The sequence below is a fragment of the Magnolia sinica genome, chromosome 10, assembly GCF_029962835.1.
Source record: "Magnolia sinica isolate HGM2019 chromosome 10, MsV1, whole genome shotgun sequence".
Lineage (NCBI taxonomy): Eukaryota > Viridiplantae > Streptophyta > Magnoliopsida > Magnoliales > Magnoliaceae > Magnolia > Magnolia sinica.
Window position 1 is genome coordinate 16166740 of NC_080582.1, and position 16286 is coordinate 16183025.

Sequence of the window (16286 nt, forward strand, 5' to 3'; positions counted from 1 at the left end):
AAGAGTAACACATCCAATTTGTTCATGAAATTCATAATTCGAAGCCACTACGACTAAGTCACCTAAGTCCTATGGAACACCCTCTTTCTACCACAGCATCGCACAAATAAAAGAGAATTACAATAGTTCAATAAGAGAATAATAACATAATAAACAGATCCTAGTTGAAGCAGAAAAGAATCACTTGGTTGACGGACACCATTCTTTGAAACGGATGTTGTGTGGCTTGACACTACCTTCCCATTTTATGCTTTCCCACCATTTCAGCTCACCTTCAATCTTGACTTCTGCTGCAGAAGCATTTGTGTTATGGAGAGGAAGCTTCTCCAGCAGCGGGCATCCTCGAATCTTCAACTTCTTCAGCATCGGCAAGTGCCCACCACAAATGCTTTTCAGTTTGCGTAGCTTCCAAAGACATAAATCAACTAGTTGTGGAAATGCATTTTGCCCTGCCAGGCGGTCTTCTTCAAAGACGTTCTCCAGTCTACAGCAAAATTTTATTTCAAGTAATTTGAGATTCTGTAACTGAATGCTCGAAGAGAAGAAACTCACGAGCTTCGGGCAACATTCCAAATATATATTCTTTAGGCATGCGAAGCTCCCTCTTCCCAACTGCCACCGGCACACTGTTCTTAATTTGGCAACATACGACACCCTTAGATTTTCTAAACAAACTGCTGCATCAATGTCTGCCATTCTTCCAACGAACAGAATCTCCAGTTGATGGCATTTCTCAATCCAACATTCTTTAAGGTTGTCCAGCTCCATGCCAAGATTGGACAGTGCCTTAATGAACGCATTGCCATACAAATGAAAGAATTCTGTCACTGAGAGAACCCCTCTAACACCGTCTAGGGAATTCTTACCACCGCAAACCTCCAGTTTTCTTTCATAACTCAAAGACTGCTCAAATCGAGTATAAATACGCTGGTAGAAAAATCGGTTTCTTTTAAAATCACGATATCTATCCTTGCGCCCTCCCTCGCAGGGACAGACCAAGAAATGGAATTTTTGAAAGCAGGATTTCCACAGTTTCGAGCTTTCGTCCAAAGACTCAAAAACACTTGCATCACCGACAGAGATGTGACGACTGCTGCTGTCTTGGAGCTGCTCATGCAGCAAGTTCAAGCCACATCGATCCCAATTCAAGTTTTCTGGAAGCTGATTTATCTTTCTCCAGTCAACCGTCTTAAGATGCTCCATTCCCAACAGGTCCAGGCACCGCAAGCTAGTCAGATTGAAAATTTCGTGTGGGAGCTCTTCCATTTTCGTGCCTGAAAGATGAAGTGCCTCAAGTTTTGAATGTTTATTTGGGCTGACCAGTTTCACTAGAGAGCGACAACCCTTGAGCGAGAGCCTGCTGAGGTTGCATGCACCTGAGATGTTGAGACGTCGGAGGCTTTGCATGTTGTGGAAGGATACCTCCACCATCTTCGTCAAGGGAGTTTGATGGAGATCGAGGATCTCGAGCTTCTGCATATCCTTTAAGAATGCAGGAAGAGCCTCTAGCTTGCAGCAGCTTTGAAGCTTCAACAACCGTAATTCACATAGGCAGGACATGGACGAGGGCAGGGAAGTGATGCTTGTGAAAGAAATGTCGAGGACTCGGAGTTTGGTCATGTTCTGGAAAAAACTATCTGGGATTTCTTGCAAATGATCATTGATTTTTAGCAACAATGTTGAGAGAAGAGGGCAATTTGGAGAGCGGAATGGGAGTGTTTCTACCTGATTATTGGATAATGAGATCCATTGGCATGATTCTTCCCTATTTAAGCTGTACTTCATTAGGAACGTCTGAGAACCAATCACTTCCATCACCTGAGAATTCATATCCACATGATATTGTCCTCCTGAAGATCCCTCCATTGTAAATTGCTCTTGTAGCCAGTCCTTAAATTCCCCTTCCAAAGACGTTCTCGACAGGTATGATTCATAATAATTTCCCCACCTCTGTAGATAGGAGTGTAGCCAATTTGGGTTTGATGGCACCAGGGACAATAGCACCATGCATCTCTCTGCAAGCTCTTTGAGCAGTAGATTCCCCATTCTCTTGAAAGCCGCTTCTTTATTCTCTTCCTCATTGAAGAATCCATCTAAAAAGCCCACTGACCTCCAATACTCTTCTATCAAGGAATCTGCATCGATGGAGCATCGGTTTCGACAGAGCAAGGAGACGTAAGAGAAGCATTTGAAGACCATGTCTCTGGTTATTGAGAAACCAATGCCGGCAGAAACATCCGCTGCCTCTTCCTGTAAAAAATCCCAGGCGTCTTCTTTAGACCACTCTCCCACCCTGATGTTTACTTGGGCTTTCATTATGTTACAGACTTCTTGGGATTGAGTTGTGATCACCACTTTGCTGTCGCTGGTGAAAGCGGGGGCCATGACTGGAACTCCCATCTCTTCCAAGTTGATGCTTTCCCAAACATCTTCTAAGACGAGGAGGAACCTCTGGCCGCTTAGCTTAGCCGAGATTTGTTTAGCAGCTGCGGAGAAGTCCACGGACTTTGGGATATCCAATGCCTCCTTCATTCCCATCTGTACCCCCATTAAACGATTCCTTCTCCCCTTTTCATCCATCGCCTCTAAAAGCTGTGTCTGCCAATACACATCCAAATCATTCGGTCTTTTGTACTCTTATTCTCAGCAAGACTCTCGACTCCCGGTGCTCTTACTCGTATGATCACATCAAACAGACGGCTAGATTCTCTGGATTCCTCGATTGCGGCGACCACCTGTCTCACGATCCGTGACTTCCCCACACCCTGCCATCCCCAAACTGAGAACACTGAAATATTGTCATCTCTCAAACAATCCCATATCTGTTGCCTCATGCGTTGGGACCAAGCACTCACAGTCTCTTCTCCTTGTCTGAGCCATCGATCATCACCATCCCTGGAAGCTGCCATCTCCTCCGCACGATCACTTTCTGCAAAATGGAATTCCTTGTTTGGTAAGGGTGGAAATGAGAGCATGGGCCAGGCACGTTCTGCGCACTATCAATTTTCAAGCCAGCTTGGGTTCAAGTCATTTTACACCGATCCAACACTTTGGGTTTTCTTCTCTCTAGCAAGCAACAAAATTTATTGATGTGTGAAAATTACTTTGGAGGTACCTCATGTTTCGGCCCATCCTCTGAAATTATCTATAAATATTGATGAACAGTGTGGATTTAACACAAAAAAATCATAGTGTGACTTGGAGAAGTCAACATATGAATTATCTGCAACCGGGTGAAAGAAGGGTGGTGGGAACTTGTTTTGAAATGTCAATTTTGAAATTATGTTAAGATGCCCGCCCACCAATATCAGATGGGTGGCAAATATGTGCACACCTCCTATTAAGTGCAAACCGTGCCATGCAATCCATTTCTCTCACAACGAAAATGCCCAAAAAACTCTACTTCCAAATAGGCCATAGTTACATTGAATCTGGACCGTTAGTCAACAAATGTTGCAATACCATCATTTCATTGCATATTAAAATCCATTTACGTAATCATTTTTCAACTTTGCCATATTGTAGGGCCCAAACGGCTTCTTGTATAGGACTGTCAATGGGCCGGGTTTGAGGTTGGCATCTGTTCGTATTTTGAACTGTTAAAGCCTGACAGTTTGGCCCTATTCAAAATTTTGATTTTGCTGGAATGAGCCCGGCACATTGACAGCACTGTTCTTGGGCTTAAAACATAGTATTAATGCTCATCTTAATAGGAACTACACTATTACAGGTTAGTCGGATATGGTTGTTTGAATACTGAGTTCAGCTGTTACGGAGGCCATATTTCTTCCCAAGTAATGGCTGAATACCCAAACATCGGAGTCGTATTGATTCTACAAACAAGAAGCTGTGGTAGCGTCTCTGATTTACTGAAACCGGCGAAATCACAAATTCCATGGATGACCGTCCATCATCACGACAATATTAGCAGGCAAGTTGTGTCCTCCTTGCTCTGCTAAGGGCTTGTTTGGATGAGAGGAATCCACAGCCAAGTCAAGCTGGGCCTAATGGACTTTTGGGCTTTGCTTGGGCCCATTACTTTAATACCATTCGTGCTTCAACCTTGGGCCTAATGGTGCCTGGCCCGTCCAGCCCATATGGCCACATGCAGCAAAAAGGCCCGCTTTGATGAGCACCATTTCTGTACTTACATGAGTTATCGAGTACAATTTAAAAAGCATTTTTTATGGAGGTGGATTGCGTGGTGACCCTAGAAGGATTTGATTGGGCCACGTGTGCTGTTAGATATAGGTGGGCTGGTGACCCATGTGGAAGGATTTGATTGGGCCATGTGTGTGTCAGAGATAGGTGGGCCATGATGTTTATGTGAAATTTACCCTGACTATATGATTGGAAACAATGTATAAGGACAACACTCATCATCCAAAATGTTTCCCTTGGTGTGGCTCACCTGAATTGTGGATGGACTTTAATTTTGGGCCACGGGATCAAATTTTGGTGTGGCATCTAAGGGTTGAAGTGGATTTCATATAATCATCATCGTGAATGGTGGACAATGTAAAGATCAAGGTCATGAGGGTCTCTATCCACGGAGAGAGAGGATCCCGCTCAATTTTGGTCTCAAGTCCTAAAATGATCTAAAATAATGGGTGGCCGGGTAGATTTCTTACAAACATCAAGGTGGCTCACCTAGAGTAACGAGAAATGATGTGGAGAGCGCGGATAGTCTGTGTTGAAGACAATAAAATTCAGTGCGACGGCTTCTGATTGATCCACGTCATCGCCGGTGATTCCACCTAACAACAGCCTGGATTTCTCTCTACCCGTAGATTGCGTGATACACAAGGTGACTTTTAACGTCCACAATGATTTATGTTATAGATCCAAACAGATTATCAATTTTTACAGATCATTCTAAAGAATAAGCCATAAAACAAGGCACATCCAAAGCTGAAGTAGACTACAACATAAAAAATAGTGGGGATTAAACCACCACCGTTAAAACCTTCCTAGGGTTCATTGTTAGGTTTATATTCCATCTAGCTTCTTCATAAGCTAACACATATATGGATAAAGGGAAAACTACATTTTAAAATATCAATGCAAAAACATTGAAAATTCAAAGCTAACGTGGACCACCCTACTGAAGACAGTAAGAATTCATGCTACTGTTGAAAACTTATTGAGGCTACAGAGCCTTCTAATCAAGTTGATATTTGTATTTTAACTTCATGCAGATATGTGTGATCTTATGAACATGCCAGATGGAAAATAAGCCTCACAATGGGCCTTAGGAAAGTTTCAACGGTAATTTGTTTCACCTCCACTACTTTGTGTGGGGTGATTTACTTCAGCTTTGGACGTACCTCATTTTAAGATTATGCTCTATATTTATCTGAAAATATTGATGGACAGTATAGATCTAGCACAAAAATCATGATGGGACCCAGAAAAAGTTCCATACACTTCAAGAGTTGTGTTGTGTAATGAGATAGAAATCAGTCGTATCTCGTTAGCTGAGTGACTGAGTCATCAGAAATATCGTGAAGGAATGAAAAGCAACAGCTAGCACTGGAAATTTTTGTGCCTTCAACACAGACGATCCACACTCTGCAACTTATCCCACTTCCGACACCTTCCAAAAATGGTTTACAGTGAAAAGATAGAAAAACCAATAGATGTAGATACTTGGTATTTGCCTCCTCTTATGTCCTGCGTTCACAATCTCTCCTCTTCTTCTAAGCTGTCCATCATCTACCATTACCTCGGCAGGATATATTTCTGCAAAATTCGAATTCCTTGTTTTGTAAGATTGGAAATGAGTGCATGGGCTAAACATGGAATAGTCATTTTAGACCGACCCATCGGGACCAAACTTCATATGTAGCCGTTATGTCACCAATATATATTTCTAGACTTGAAGGGCCTGTTTGAATATCACCTACACCTGACTCTTTTTTTTTTGTTTTTTTGTTATATATATATATATATATATATATATATATATATATATATATATATATATATATAAAGATAAAGCTTTTAGCAAATAAAAAATTTATTTTTGGAAGTTAGTTTGATTAGCACTATTAGATTTTCTTAATTTTTCTTTTTCTTTTTTTTTTTGAAAGTTTTTCTACTTTTCTACTCCCCTTCTCCCGGCACAGATTTGGTGGATCCCTAACTGTGGAGCCCAACATGGTGATGCGTGAGCCTTACAACCACGGGGTCCATCCAATTTTACACATCACTTTAGAGCAAGATCCAAAAAATGAAGCATATCCAAATCTCTAGTGGACCACACCACAGGAAATAGTGGTGATTGATCATTAAATTCTCTAGTGGACCACACCATGGGAAATAGTGGTGATTGATCATTAAAAGCTTCTTCTCGACCATGAAAGTTTTGAATCAAGAGGTTAGGTGGCAAATAAACATTCACGCATCCCCCAAGAAATTCATGGTGGGCCACATAGTAATGGATCCAAGGACCTATTCTCTTGAATTGGACACTCCACATAAAAGGTCGCCACGTATGATGGACAACCCATATAAAAAATGAGTCCCACATGATGGATGATCCTCATCAAAGATGGGCTTCATATGATGGACAATTAACATTGATGATGGGCCCACGTGATAGATGACTCATATCAAAGTGGGCTCCACATAATGGGTAGTCAACATCAAAGGTCGGCCTCTGATGATTAATGGTTTATATTTAAGATAGGGCCTGCATGTTGGACGACCCACATCAAAGGTAGGGCCCTGACGCAGGGATGAACATGATGAGGTCGATCACCATCTTCAAACAACTACTTCGAATCCACGAAGCCTCTCTAGACTCCTCACAGAGACTTCTCGAATCCACCATGAAAAAAAGAAAGAAAATAGAAATAATATTCTTGAAAATTTATAAATTGATTGATGATTGAATAAATGAGTTTACACTCCTTTAAATAGGGATACTAAGCCATGGAAAAAGTTTCAGAATTAAACTACAACTAAAACTCTTACAAATCGTGACTTACTATAAATAGTAAACTTACTACTTATAAGCGGTCGTGATTCCTACTAGTGCGCATGGTTTTCGGCGAAAATAGTAGGTGTCTTATTTGGGTTCAGCATGCCGTTCTCCTAATTATTCTAGGCACTTTTATTGTTGGGGGCAACTCGTAAAGCCGAACAGATGAAGAGTTATAATCAAATTAAAACTTTTTATAAATGGTAAAAAATGAAATTAAAATAGGAATTCGACTGACGATTTGATGGTATTTCGCAAATTCGTCTTGGGCAAAATCATATATGGTATATCCGATAACTCATTCCGGTTTGCGAGATACGTCTGTTAGAAGTTCTGACGGTTTGGATCACCTTCGACTTTGATCGGGCCTTTTCCAGTCCATCTTGGCCATGAAACTATCTGCGACCCAGTCTGCATCAGGCCCACACTATAAGGTGGGATCCACATGATGGACAATGGATCGAGGCCCACACAATGGATAATAACATTGATTATAAACCCTACATGATGGATGACCCATATCAAGGTGGGCCCCATGAGGACAATTCACATCGAAGATCTGCCCCTAGCTAGTGATGAATGACCAACGTTTAAGGCAAGTCCCACATAATGGACAGCTCATTTTGAAGTTGGGCCTGCATGATGAACAGTCCACATTAAGGTGGCCACGCATGATGGACGACCCACATCCAAGGTGGGCCGCACATAATGGGTAACCCATATCAAAGGGGGAGCGGATTAGGTGAGACCCCATATCCACTGAGGTGGGTGGGACTCCTATGGGTTCGACTGTCATCCACCGTCCGTCCATATTGGAAGCTCATTTTAGGGCATGATCCAAAAAATGAAGCAGTTCAATGGAACGGCCTCTTCTTTCTAGCACATAGTAACCCAAATAAAAGAGAATTATAGTAGTTCAAGAAGAGAAGAATGACACAACAAATAGGGACAGTTTAAGTAGAGAAGAATCACTTACTTGATAGACAACATTCTTTGAAACGGATGTAGCTTGGCTTGAACCTGCCTTCCCATTTTACGCTTTCCCACCATTTCAACTCACCTTCAATCTTGACTTCTGCTGCAGAAGCATTTGTGTTATGGAGAGGAAGCTTCTCTAGCATTGGGAATCCTCGAATCTTCAACTTCTTTAGCATTGGCAAGTGCCCACTGCAAATGCTTTTCACTTTGCGTAGCTCCCAAAGTCGTAAATTGACTAGCTGTGGAAATGCATTTTGCCCCACCATGTTGTCTTCTTCAAAGACCTTCTCCAGTCTACAACAAAATTTTATTTCTAGTAATTTGAGATTCTGTAATTGAATGCTCGAAGAGAAGAAGTTGATGAGCTTCGGGCAACATTCCAAATATAAATTCTTTAGGCATGCGAAGCTCCCACTTCCCAACTCCCACCGCACAATGTTCTTAGTTTGGCAAGATCGGACACCCTTAGATTTTCTAAACAGATCACTGCATCTGTCAATCTGCCGACAATCAAATACTCTAATTGATGGCATTTCTCAATCCAGCATTCTTTAAGGTTGTCCATCTTCATGCTGAGATCGGACAGTGCCTTAATGAACGCATTGCCATACAAATGAAAGAATTCTGTCACTGAGAGAACCCCTCTAACACCGTCTAGGGAATTCTTACCACCGCAAACCTCCAGTTTTCTTTCATAACTCAAAGACTGCTCAAATCGAGTATAAATATGCTGGTAGAGAAATTGGTTTCTTTTAAAATGACCATATCTATCCTTGCGCCCTCGCTTGCAGGGACATATCAAGAAGTGGAATTCTAGAAAGCAGGATTTCCACAGTTTCGAGCTACGGTCCAAAGATGAAAAAACACTGGCATCACCGACCGAGATGTGACGACTGCTGCTGTCTTGGAGCTGCTCATGCAGCAAGTTCAAGCCACATCGATCCCAATTCAAATTTTCTGGAAGCCGTACTATCTTTCTCCAATCAACCGTCTTGAGATGCTCCATTCCCAACAGGTCCAGGCACCGCATGCTAGTCAGATTGAAAATTTCATGCGGGAGCTCTTCCAATTTCGTGCCTGAAAGATCAAGTGCCTCAAGTTTTGAAAGTTTATCGGGCATGACAAGTGTCACTAGAGAGCGGCAACCCTTGAGTGAGAGCCGGCTGAGGTTGCAGGCGCCTGAGATGTCGAGGCATCGGAGGCATTGCATATTATTGAAGGAAGCCTCCACCATCTTTGTCAGGGGAGTTTGATGGAGATCAAGGATCTCAAGCTTCCGCATATACTTTAAGAACGTAGGAAGACCCTCTAGCTTGTGGCAGCTTTGGAGCTTCAACAACCGTAATTCACAAAGGCAGGATATGGAGGATGGCAGGGAAGTGATGCTTGTAGAAGAAAGGTCGAGGACTCAGAGTCTGGTCATGTTCTTGAAAAAACTGTCTGGGATTTCTTGCAAGCGATCATTATCATTAAGCAATAACGTCGAGAGAAGAGGGCAGTTTGGAGAGCTTAATTGGAATGTTTGTACCTGATTGTGAGATAATGAGATCCATTGGCATGCTTCTTCTGCATCCAAGTTGTTTTTCACTAGGAACGTTCGAGAACCAATAACTTTCCTCACATGAGAATTCATATCCACATGATATTGTCCTCCTGAAGATTCCTCCATTGTAAATTGCTCTTGTACCCAGTTCATAAATTCTGCTTCCTTAGGATGATTGTCCCACGCAGCTAAATCTAGATTTTCAGTCTCCTTAACAAAGAGAGAGAGGTAATTTGGGTTTGATGACGTCAGGGACAATAGAACCATGCATCTCTCCGCGAACTCTTTGAGCAATATATTCCCCTGTCTCTTGAAAGCCACTTCTTTATTCTCCTCCTCATTGAAGAATCCATCTAAAAAGCCCTCCGACCTCCAATACTCTTCTATCAAGGAATCTCGGTCGATGGAGCTTCCGTTCTGACACAAAAAGGAGATGTAAAAGAAGCATTTCAAGACTTTCTCTGGTTGTTGAGAAACCAATGTTGGTGGCCACATCCACTGCCTCTTCCTGTAAAAAATCCCAGGCGTCTTCTTTAGACCACTCCCCCACTGTGATGTTTATTTGGGCTCCCATTTCCTTACAAACTTCATGGGATCGAGTCGTGATGACGACTTTGCTGCTGCTGGTAACCGAAACTCCAATATCTTTCAAGTCAAAGCTTTCCCAAACATCTTCAAAGATGAGGAGGAACCTTTGGCCGCTTAACTTATCCTTGATACGCTTAGCAGCTGTAGAGAATTGTATGGACTCTGGGATATCCAATGCCTCCTTGATTTCCATCTGCACCTCCATTAATCGATTCCTTCTTCCCTTTGCATCCAACACACTAGCAATGTAATACCCAAAATAGTCAAGCCTATGCTTCCTTTTCCCTTTGATTATATACGGCATCTTCTCTCCAAGACTCTCGATCCCTGGCGCTCTTACCCGTATGATCACATCAAACAGATGGCTAGATTCTCTGGATTCCTCGATTGCGGCGACCACCTGTCTCACGATCCGTGACTTCCCCACACCCTGCCATCCCCAAACTGAGAACACTGAAATATTGTCATCTCTCAAACAATCCCATATCCGTTGACTCATGCGTTGTGACAAAGCGCTCACAACCTCTCCTCCTCCTTTGAGCCGTCGATCATCATCGTCCCTAGAAGCTGCCATTGCCTACGCTAGAGCTCGACCTCCTGCAAAATTCGAATTCCTAGTTTCGTGGGCAAGGGTGGCAATGGGCCGGGCAACGCACCCAAATCAATCTTCCAAGCTGTGTTTGTGCTCAAGTCATTTCAGCCCCACCCATCACCAACCTAGTACATGCCGATCTAACCCTTGATTAGTCCACCCATGCATATTGAATGCAGACCATTGATATGTCATGGGAGGGGATTAGGTGAGACCTGAATCCACGGAGGTTGGTGGGACCCTAACTGTGGGGCTCATAGCAATGTATGTGCCTTAAATCCACACCGTTCAACCATTTTGAAAGCTTCAATTAGGGCATGATCCCAAAAATGAAGCTTACGAAAATCTTAGGTGGACCATACCATAAAAAATAGTCATGATTGAATCCCCACCATTAAAAACTTCATGGATGCCACGAGAATGTTTATTTTCCATCCAACCGGTTGATAAGGTCACAAATACATAGATGAAGAAACCACATAAATATAATCTTGATCCAAATCTTATGTGGCCCACAAGAAGTTTTTAATGGTCAATCACCACTGTTTCCTGTACTATATATGGTCCAACTGGGATTTGGAACTGCTTCATTTTTTGGATCATGATAAAAAAATGAGCTTTCAATATGGATGGACGGGGTGGATGTAGTCACGTGCATCACCTAATTCGCTCCTTGAATTGAGTACGGATATAGGTGTAGAATGCATGGGCCCTCGCTTCTCATTGGACCACGTGACTCCGATGATGCGAGCTCATGAAACAAGCCATGTTCCCCGTCCTAAATAGATTGCGAACTTCACCACATATGGAACTTAGCTGGCCCATCATGATTTATGTGTTAGATCCACACTGTTCATCAATCCTTCCAAAAAATGAGGTACATCCAAAGCTCATTTAAACCATACTACTGAAAGTAATGAGGATTGAATAAACCCCAGTTGAAACCCTCTAAGCCCAACCGTAAGGTTTACTTAGACGCGGATTGCGTCTTACCCCGCCAATCTCCAACTGTGAAGGACGTGAGAGAAATCTAATGGAAAGTACTCACTTGATAGTCCAACCTTTTTTTTTTTTTATCATTTTAATATGTAAGCTCAAAATTGAGGCAGATCAAAGGCTCAAGTGGACCACACCATAGGAAGCATGGGTGATAATGATTCTCACCGTTGAAACTTTTCTAGGGCCCACCGTTATGTTTACTTGCCATCCAACTTATTCATAAAGTTACATATACCTAAATGTAGAGAAAACACAAATATCAGCTCCATCCAAAATTTATGTAGCCCCCAGGAAGTTTTCAACGGTAAGAGTTTAATCCCCATAGTGTAGTCCACTTGAAACTTGGATCCGCCTCATTTTTGGGTTTATACCATAAAATGATATGAAAATGGATGGACGGTGTGGATAAGATCCATACATATGTACCGATCATCTAGAAGCCCAAAGGGAATATGGTCTACAATGAAAGAATCTCACTGATCTGGGACCATTATCATTCATGGAAGGTAAAAAAACGAATGTCAGCTTGATCCAAAGCACCCTAAGAAGTTTTAAAAGGTGGGCATCCAATTTCTACTGTTTCTCATATCCTATCTTAGAATGATATGAAAAAATGGATCTCATATACTATAATGATATGAAAAAATAGGTGAATGGCGTAGACCTAAGAAGTAGGTCATAAGCGGGGCACACATGCTTTGTATCCAAAGCGGAAGCAGATTAGGTACTGAGTAACTGGGTATGCTAAGCGCGCACAGTAAACTCTATGGCCCCACTGTCATTCATGCATTATATCAACTCCGTCCATCCGTTTTATCATATAATTTTAGGGCTTTAGACTAAAAAATAATCATATTCAAAGCTTAATTGGACCACACCACTTGAAACAATGTGAATTGAAGTATACCATTGAAAAGTTCTTGGGGGCCATAAAAGTTTTAGATCTAGATGATATTTGTGTTTTCCCTTCATTCATGTCTATGTGATCTTGTGAACAGTTTGGCTGGCAAATAAACATCACTGGGGGCCTTAGAAAGGATTCAATGGTGGAAATCAATACTTCCACTGTTTCCTTTGGTATGGTCTACTGGTGATTTTGATATACTTCAATTTAGGCTTAACCCCTAAAATGATTTAGAAAAAACTTATGGACGATATGGATAAACCACATGATTTCACAGTGTGCACAACAGAGTTTACTCAGTACGATAAGAGCGTATTGAGTTACTCAGTACGCAATCCGATTTCATCTTCATGGTACCAGGATGGGGATTCCCTGCGAAAGCCTTTCACAGGAAGTTCTTGCGCTGGGATCTTAGGTGGGGCCTGGGGTGATGTTTTTAAGAAATCCACTCTATGAGCTTATTTTAGGACATAAAAAAAAAATGAGCCGTAGGTGGGTAAAAAATGTGAGTATTAAATATGAAATATTTGTGTGGCCATGTAAGCTTTGAATCAGGATAATATTTGTGTTTTCAGTTCATCTCAGCACGACGTTATAGATGGTATTGATGGCGTATAAACATCACTGTCGGAGGAACGTTTTAACAGCAGAAATTTCCCTACTGCGGATATATATATATACTTTTTATTTTTATAAAAAAGTGAGTATCTCTCACCTTTAGAATACCTTTTTGTCTTTTTTTTTTTTTTTTAAATTTTTTAAATAATGAAAAACAGTTATCAATTTAACAGGATGGCGTTTTATGCCCCATTGACACTTCTTACGGTTTTAAAACTGTATTAAAAAAGAGGCTAAAATGTACTCCTTTTAAACTTAGAGTGGGCATCGAGTCGAGTCGGAGTCTGGTCTGGCCTGGAATGATCCGAACTGAGTCCAATCCGGTCAAAAGTATCGAGTCGGGTCAAGTTGGCACCGAGTTAGGTTGAGAGATGGAGGGAGAGACCGCAAGAGTAGAGAGGAGAGAGAGGAGGAGGAGGAGGAGGAGGAGGGTGATGGTGGAGGGTGGTTGCTGGGCTTGAAAGATGAGGAGGATGAGGGAGGGAGAGAGAGAGAGAGAGAGAGAGAGAGAGGTCAGGTTTGGAAGATGAGGAGGATGAGGGAGGGAGGGAGAGATTTTGGGATCGGGTCAGGGTAGGGTGTGGCGGGAAGGGTTATCAAGTCGGGTCTAATCGGGTCGAGTTTTGGGTCGAGTTACTAGGTAACTCGAACTCGACTCGGTTTGAGTTTGGATTGAGCAAAGTGTACTCGGTTCGGACCGACTCACCCATTCGGTTTGGGTCGAGTCGGATCGAAACGAGTCGGATGAGTCGAGTTAGCCGGATCGAGTCGTCTGGTGCCCACCTCTAGCTACAATCCATCTATATGATAACTTTGAAAATATTAATTTCATGTAAAATCTAACCCTTTCAATAGGTTGGCCCCACCAAGAGGATCGCCTAACGCAATGCTCAGTAGTATCCACATATCAAGTGTTCCACACCTTATAAAACAATATTCATATGTTGTTGATTAGAGAAACACAAGTCTTCTCCACTCGATGGTTGTTGTGGTGTTTCCAAAATGTAATTCTCATGATGGACGATGTATTAGATGGGTTGGATGTCATATAAACATGAAAGTGGCCCACAAGAAGTTTTTAATAGTCAATCACCACTGTTTCCTGTGCTATGGTTCATCTGGGATTTAGAACTGCTTCATTTTTTGGATCATGCCCTAAATTGAGATTTCAATACAGATGGACGGTGTAGATGTAGTCACGTGCATCACCTAATTCCCTCCTTGAATTGAGACGGATAGAGGTGTAGAATGCATGGGCCCTCGCTTCTCAGGCGAACCACACTACAGGAAATAACGGTAATCTAATGTCCACCGTTAAGAACTTCTTGGGGGCCACATGAGTTTTGGATTATGCTGATATTTTTTTCTTTAATCCTAGTATTTATAACCTAATCAATATGTTTGATGGCACATAAATGGTATGTTGCTTTCAATGGTGAGTGTTCAATTACCACGTTTTTGGCATGATGTGGTCAACCAGAGATTTGTATCTACCTCATTGTTTATTTCTGGCCTAAAAAAATTATCTAAAATGGATGGACGGTATAGATGAAACACACATCATGGTGGGCCCCACAAAGCACGCTATTGGCAAGGTCGGTAGGCAATCGGGTCCCCATGGAAGGTAGTGGATTAGGTGCGACCTGGTCTCATCGGACACGGTGCTGCCCTGACTGTGGGGCCTATCTTGACATATGTAATGTATATCCATACCATCCACCTGTATTCGCATATCATTTTAGGATATGGCCTAAAAATTAAGCATATCTAAATCTTAAATGGACCAAAACACAAAAAACGATTGTGTTTGACCATTAAAACTTCTTGTGGGCCACAAAAATTTTGGAGCAAGCTGATATTTGTTCTTTCCCCTTCATCCAGTAATATGTAACCTTATCAAAAGGTTAGACCACATGGATATGTAATAGATGCATCAAGGTGGGCTCCACTATTAGGGTTGAACTGTGTTGACTAATGCGAGGGTCGCACGTACTCCACCACACATCCTTAGTTGGTAGGTTAGGTGACGCCCACCGTGGGGTTTGTAAAAAATGCACTGTCTATCCATCTTTTCATATCATTTTAGGTTATGACTTTGAAATTGAAGAAGATCCAATGCTCAAGTGTATCACACTAGGTGAATCTATTTTACGGATCTAAGATCGTCCACCGCTGAAACCTTCTTAAAGCCCACTCGCAATTCAAATCTACTATTGTCTTTTAGTTCATGGCCTAAACTGAGTGTACAAAATGGAAGGACGGTTTTGATCAACTATATATGTAACGATGGGCACCTAGAGTCTTTCGCATATAGTCCCCACATGCGCCTACAATGAAGTGCTTATGGGATAAGGGTAAAATGGTCATTTCCTAAAGATACAGAGGGGAGGTAAATGCAATTAACCCTTCTTTTCAAACCCGGTCCATTACTTAAAATAGGCCGGTTCTGGAATATCGACCAAACTGTTGGTGAGTTTCCTAATTGTTCTGTATTTTTATAAAATATATATTAATAGTATTTACATCTCGTTACCTATTTATTTCTTGTTAAGCAAACATTGTAGCCATTTTGGTCATTTTAGGAAAAATGATTCTTTAAAATGAAGGTCGTGAGAGAAAGCTAATGGAAGGTACTAACTTGATAGTAAATTAATTAATGAAGTACTTGAGCATTTATGTCGTGGAGATTTTTAGCTGAAATTTTTTCATTTATGTGATAATCCAATAGCATGCCTTGGCCCTTCATAGTAAAAAGCCCATACTACCCTTTACAAAAAGGTGAGAAAGGGACTTACGATTAAGAAAAACTAAAAGCTTTCTAAACTCTAATTCAGTGTGTTTAAGAAATCCACTCTCATCATAAGTTGAGTGACCTAATTTCAAGCATAGGTATCAAAAGCAAACCCCATCCATTATTCAGTGGACCGTACAATTGAAAACATTGTACACAGGGATGCTCGCCTTTAAATTGCTTCCCTTTAGTGTGATTAATCTTAATCAAATAGGTTTTTGATTTTTATACCCTAAATCTAAATGTTTTTGTAGAATCTAATGGTTGGAGTGGATTTCTTATAGTCAT

The 16286-nt window shown here is 41.6% G+C and overlaps 3 protein-coding genes across 3 annotated transcripts in view; all 3 read right to left on the reverse strand.

Moving 5' to 3' along the window:
* LOC131217384 (probable disease resistance protein At4g27220) overlaps positions 1-2580 on the reverse strand; it is a 28323-nt gene extending 25743 nt beyond the window's left edge. Inside the window, exon 1 of the mRNA XM_058212299.1 lies at positions 273-2580. Coding sequence (XP_058068282.1) covers positions 273-2580 — 2308 coding nt within the window. The remainder of the gene's footprint in view (positions 1-272) is intronic.
* Positions 2581-7953: 5373 nt separating this feature from the next.
* On the reverse strand, positions 7954-9245 carry LOC131217385 (uncharacterized). Its single transcript, XM_058212300.1, has 2 exons — positions 8398-9245; positions 7954-8257 (listed from the first exon to the last, which is right to left on the reverse strand). Exons 1-2 carry the CDS (start codon positions 9243-9245, stop codon positions 7954-7956), a joined length of 1152 nt encoding a protein of 383 aa, XP_058068283.1.
* A 126-nt stretch (positions 9246-9371) lies between these two features.
* Positions 9372-10668, reverse strand: LOC131217386 (probable disease resistance protein At4g14610). The gene is made up of 2 exons (XM_058212301.1): positions 10093-10668; positions 9372-9923 (listed from the first exon to the last, which is right to left on the reverse strand). Exons 1-2 carry the CDS (start codon positions 10666-10668, stop codon positions 9372-9374), a joined length of 1128 nt encoding a protein of 375 aa, XP_058068284.1.
* Positions 10669-16286: the final 5618 nt, after the last annotated feature.

Coding starts and splice junctions, on each gene's coding strand:
- LOC131217385 (XM_058212300.1), bottom strand. CDS start 9,245: ATGCGGAAGCTTGAGATCCTTGATCTCCATCAAACTCCCCTGACAAAG. Junction 8,258..8,397: donor CTTGCCAAACTAAGAACATT/GTGCGGTGGGAG, acceptor ATTTTGTTGTAG/ACTGGAGAAGGTCTTTGAAG.
- LOC131217386 (XM_058212301.1), bottom strand. CDS start 10,668: ATGGCAGCTTCTAGGGACGATGATGATCGACGGCTCAAAGGAGGAGGA. Junction 9,924..10,092: donor TCACGACTCGATCCCATGAA/GTTTGTAAGGAA, acceptor TTTTTGTGTCAG/AACGGAAGCTCCATCGACCG.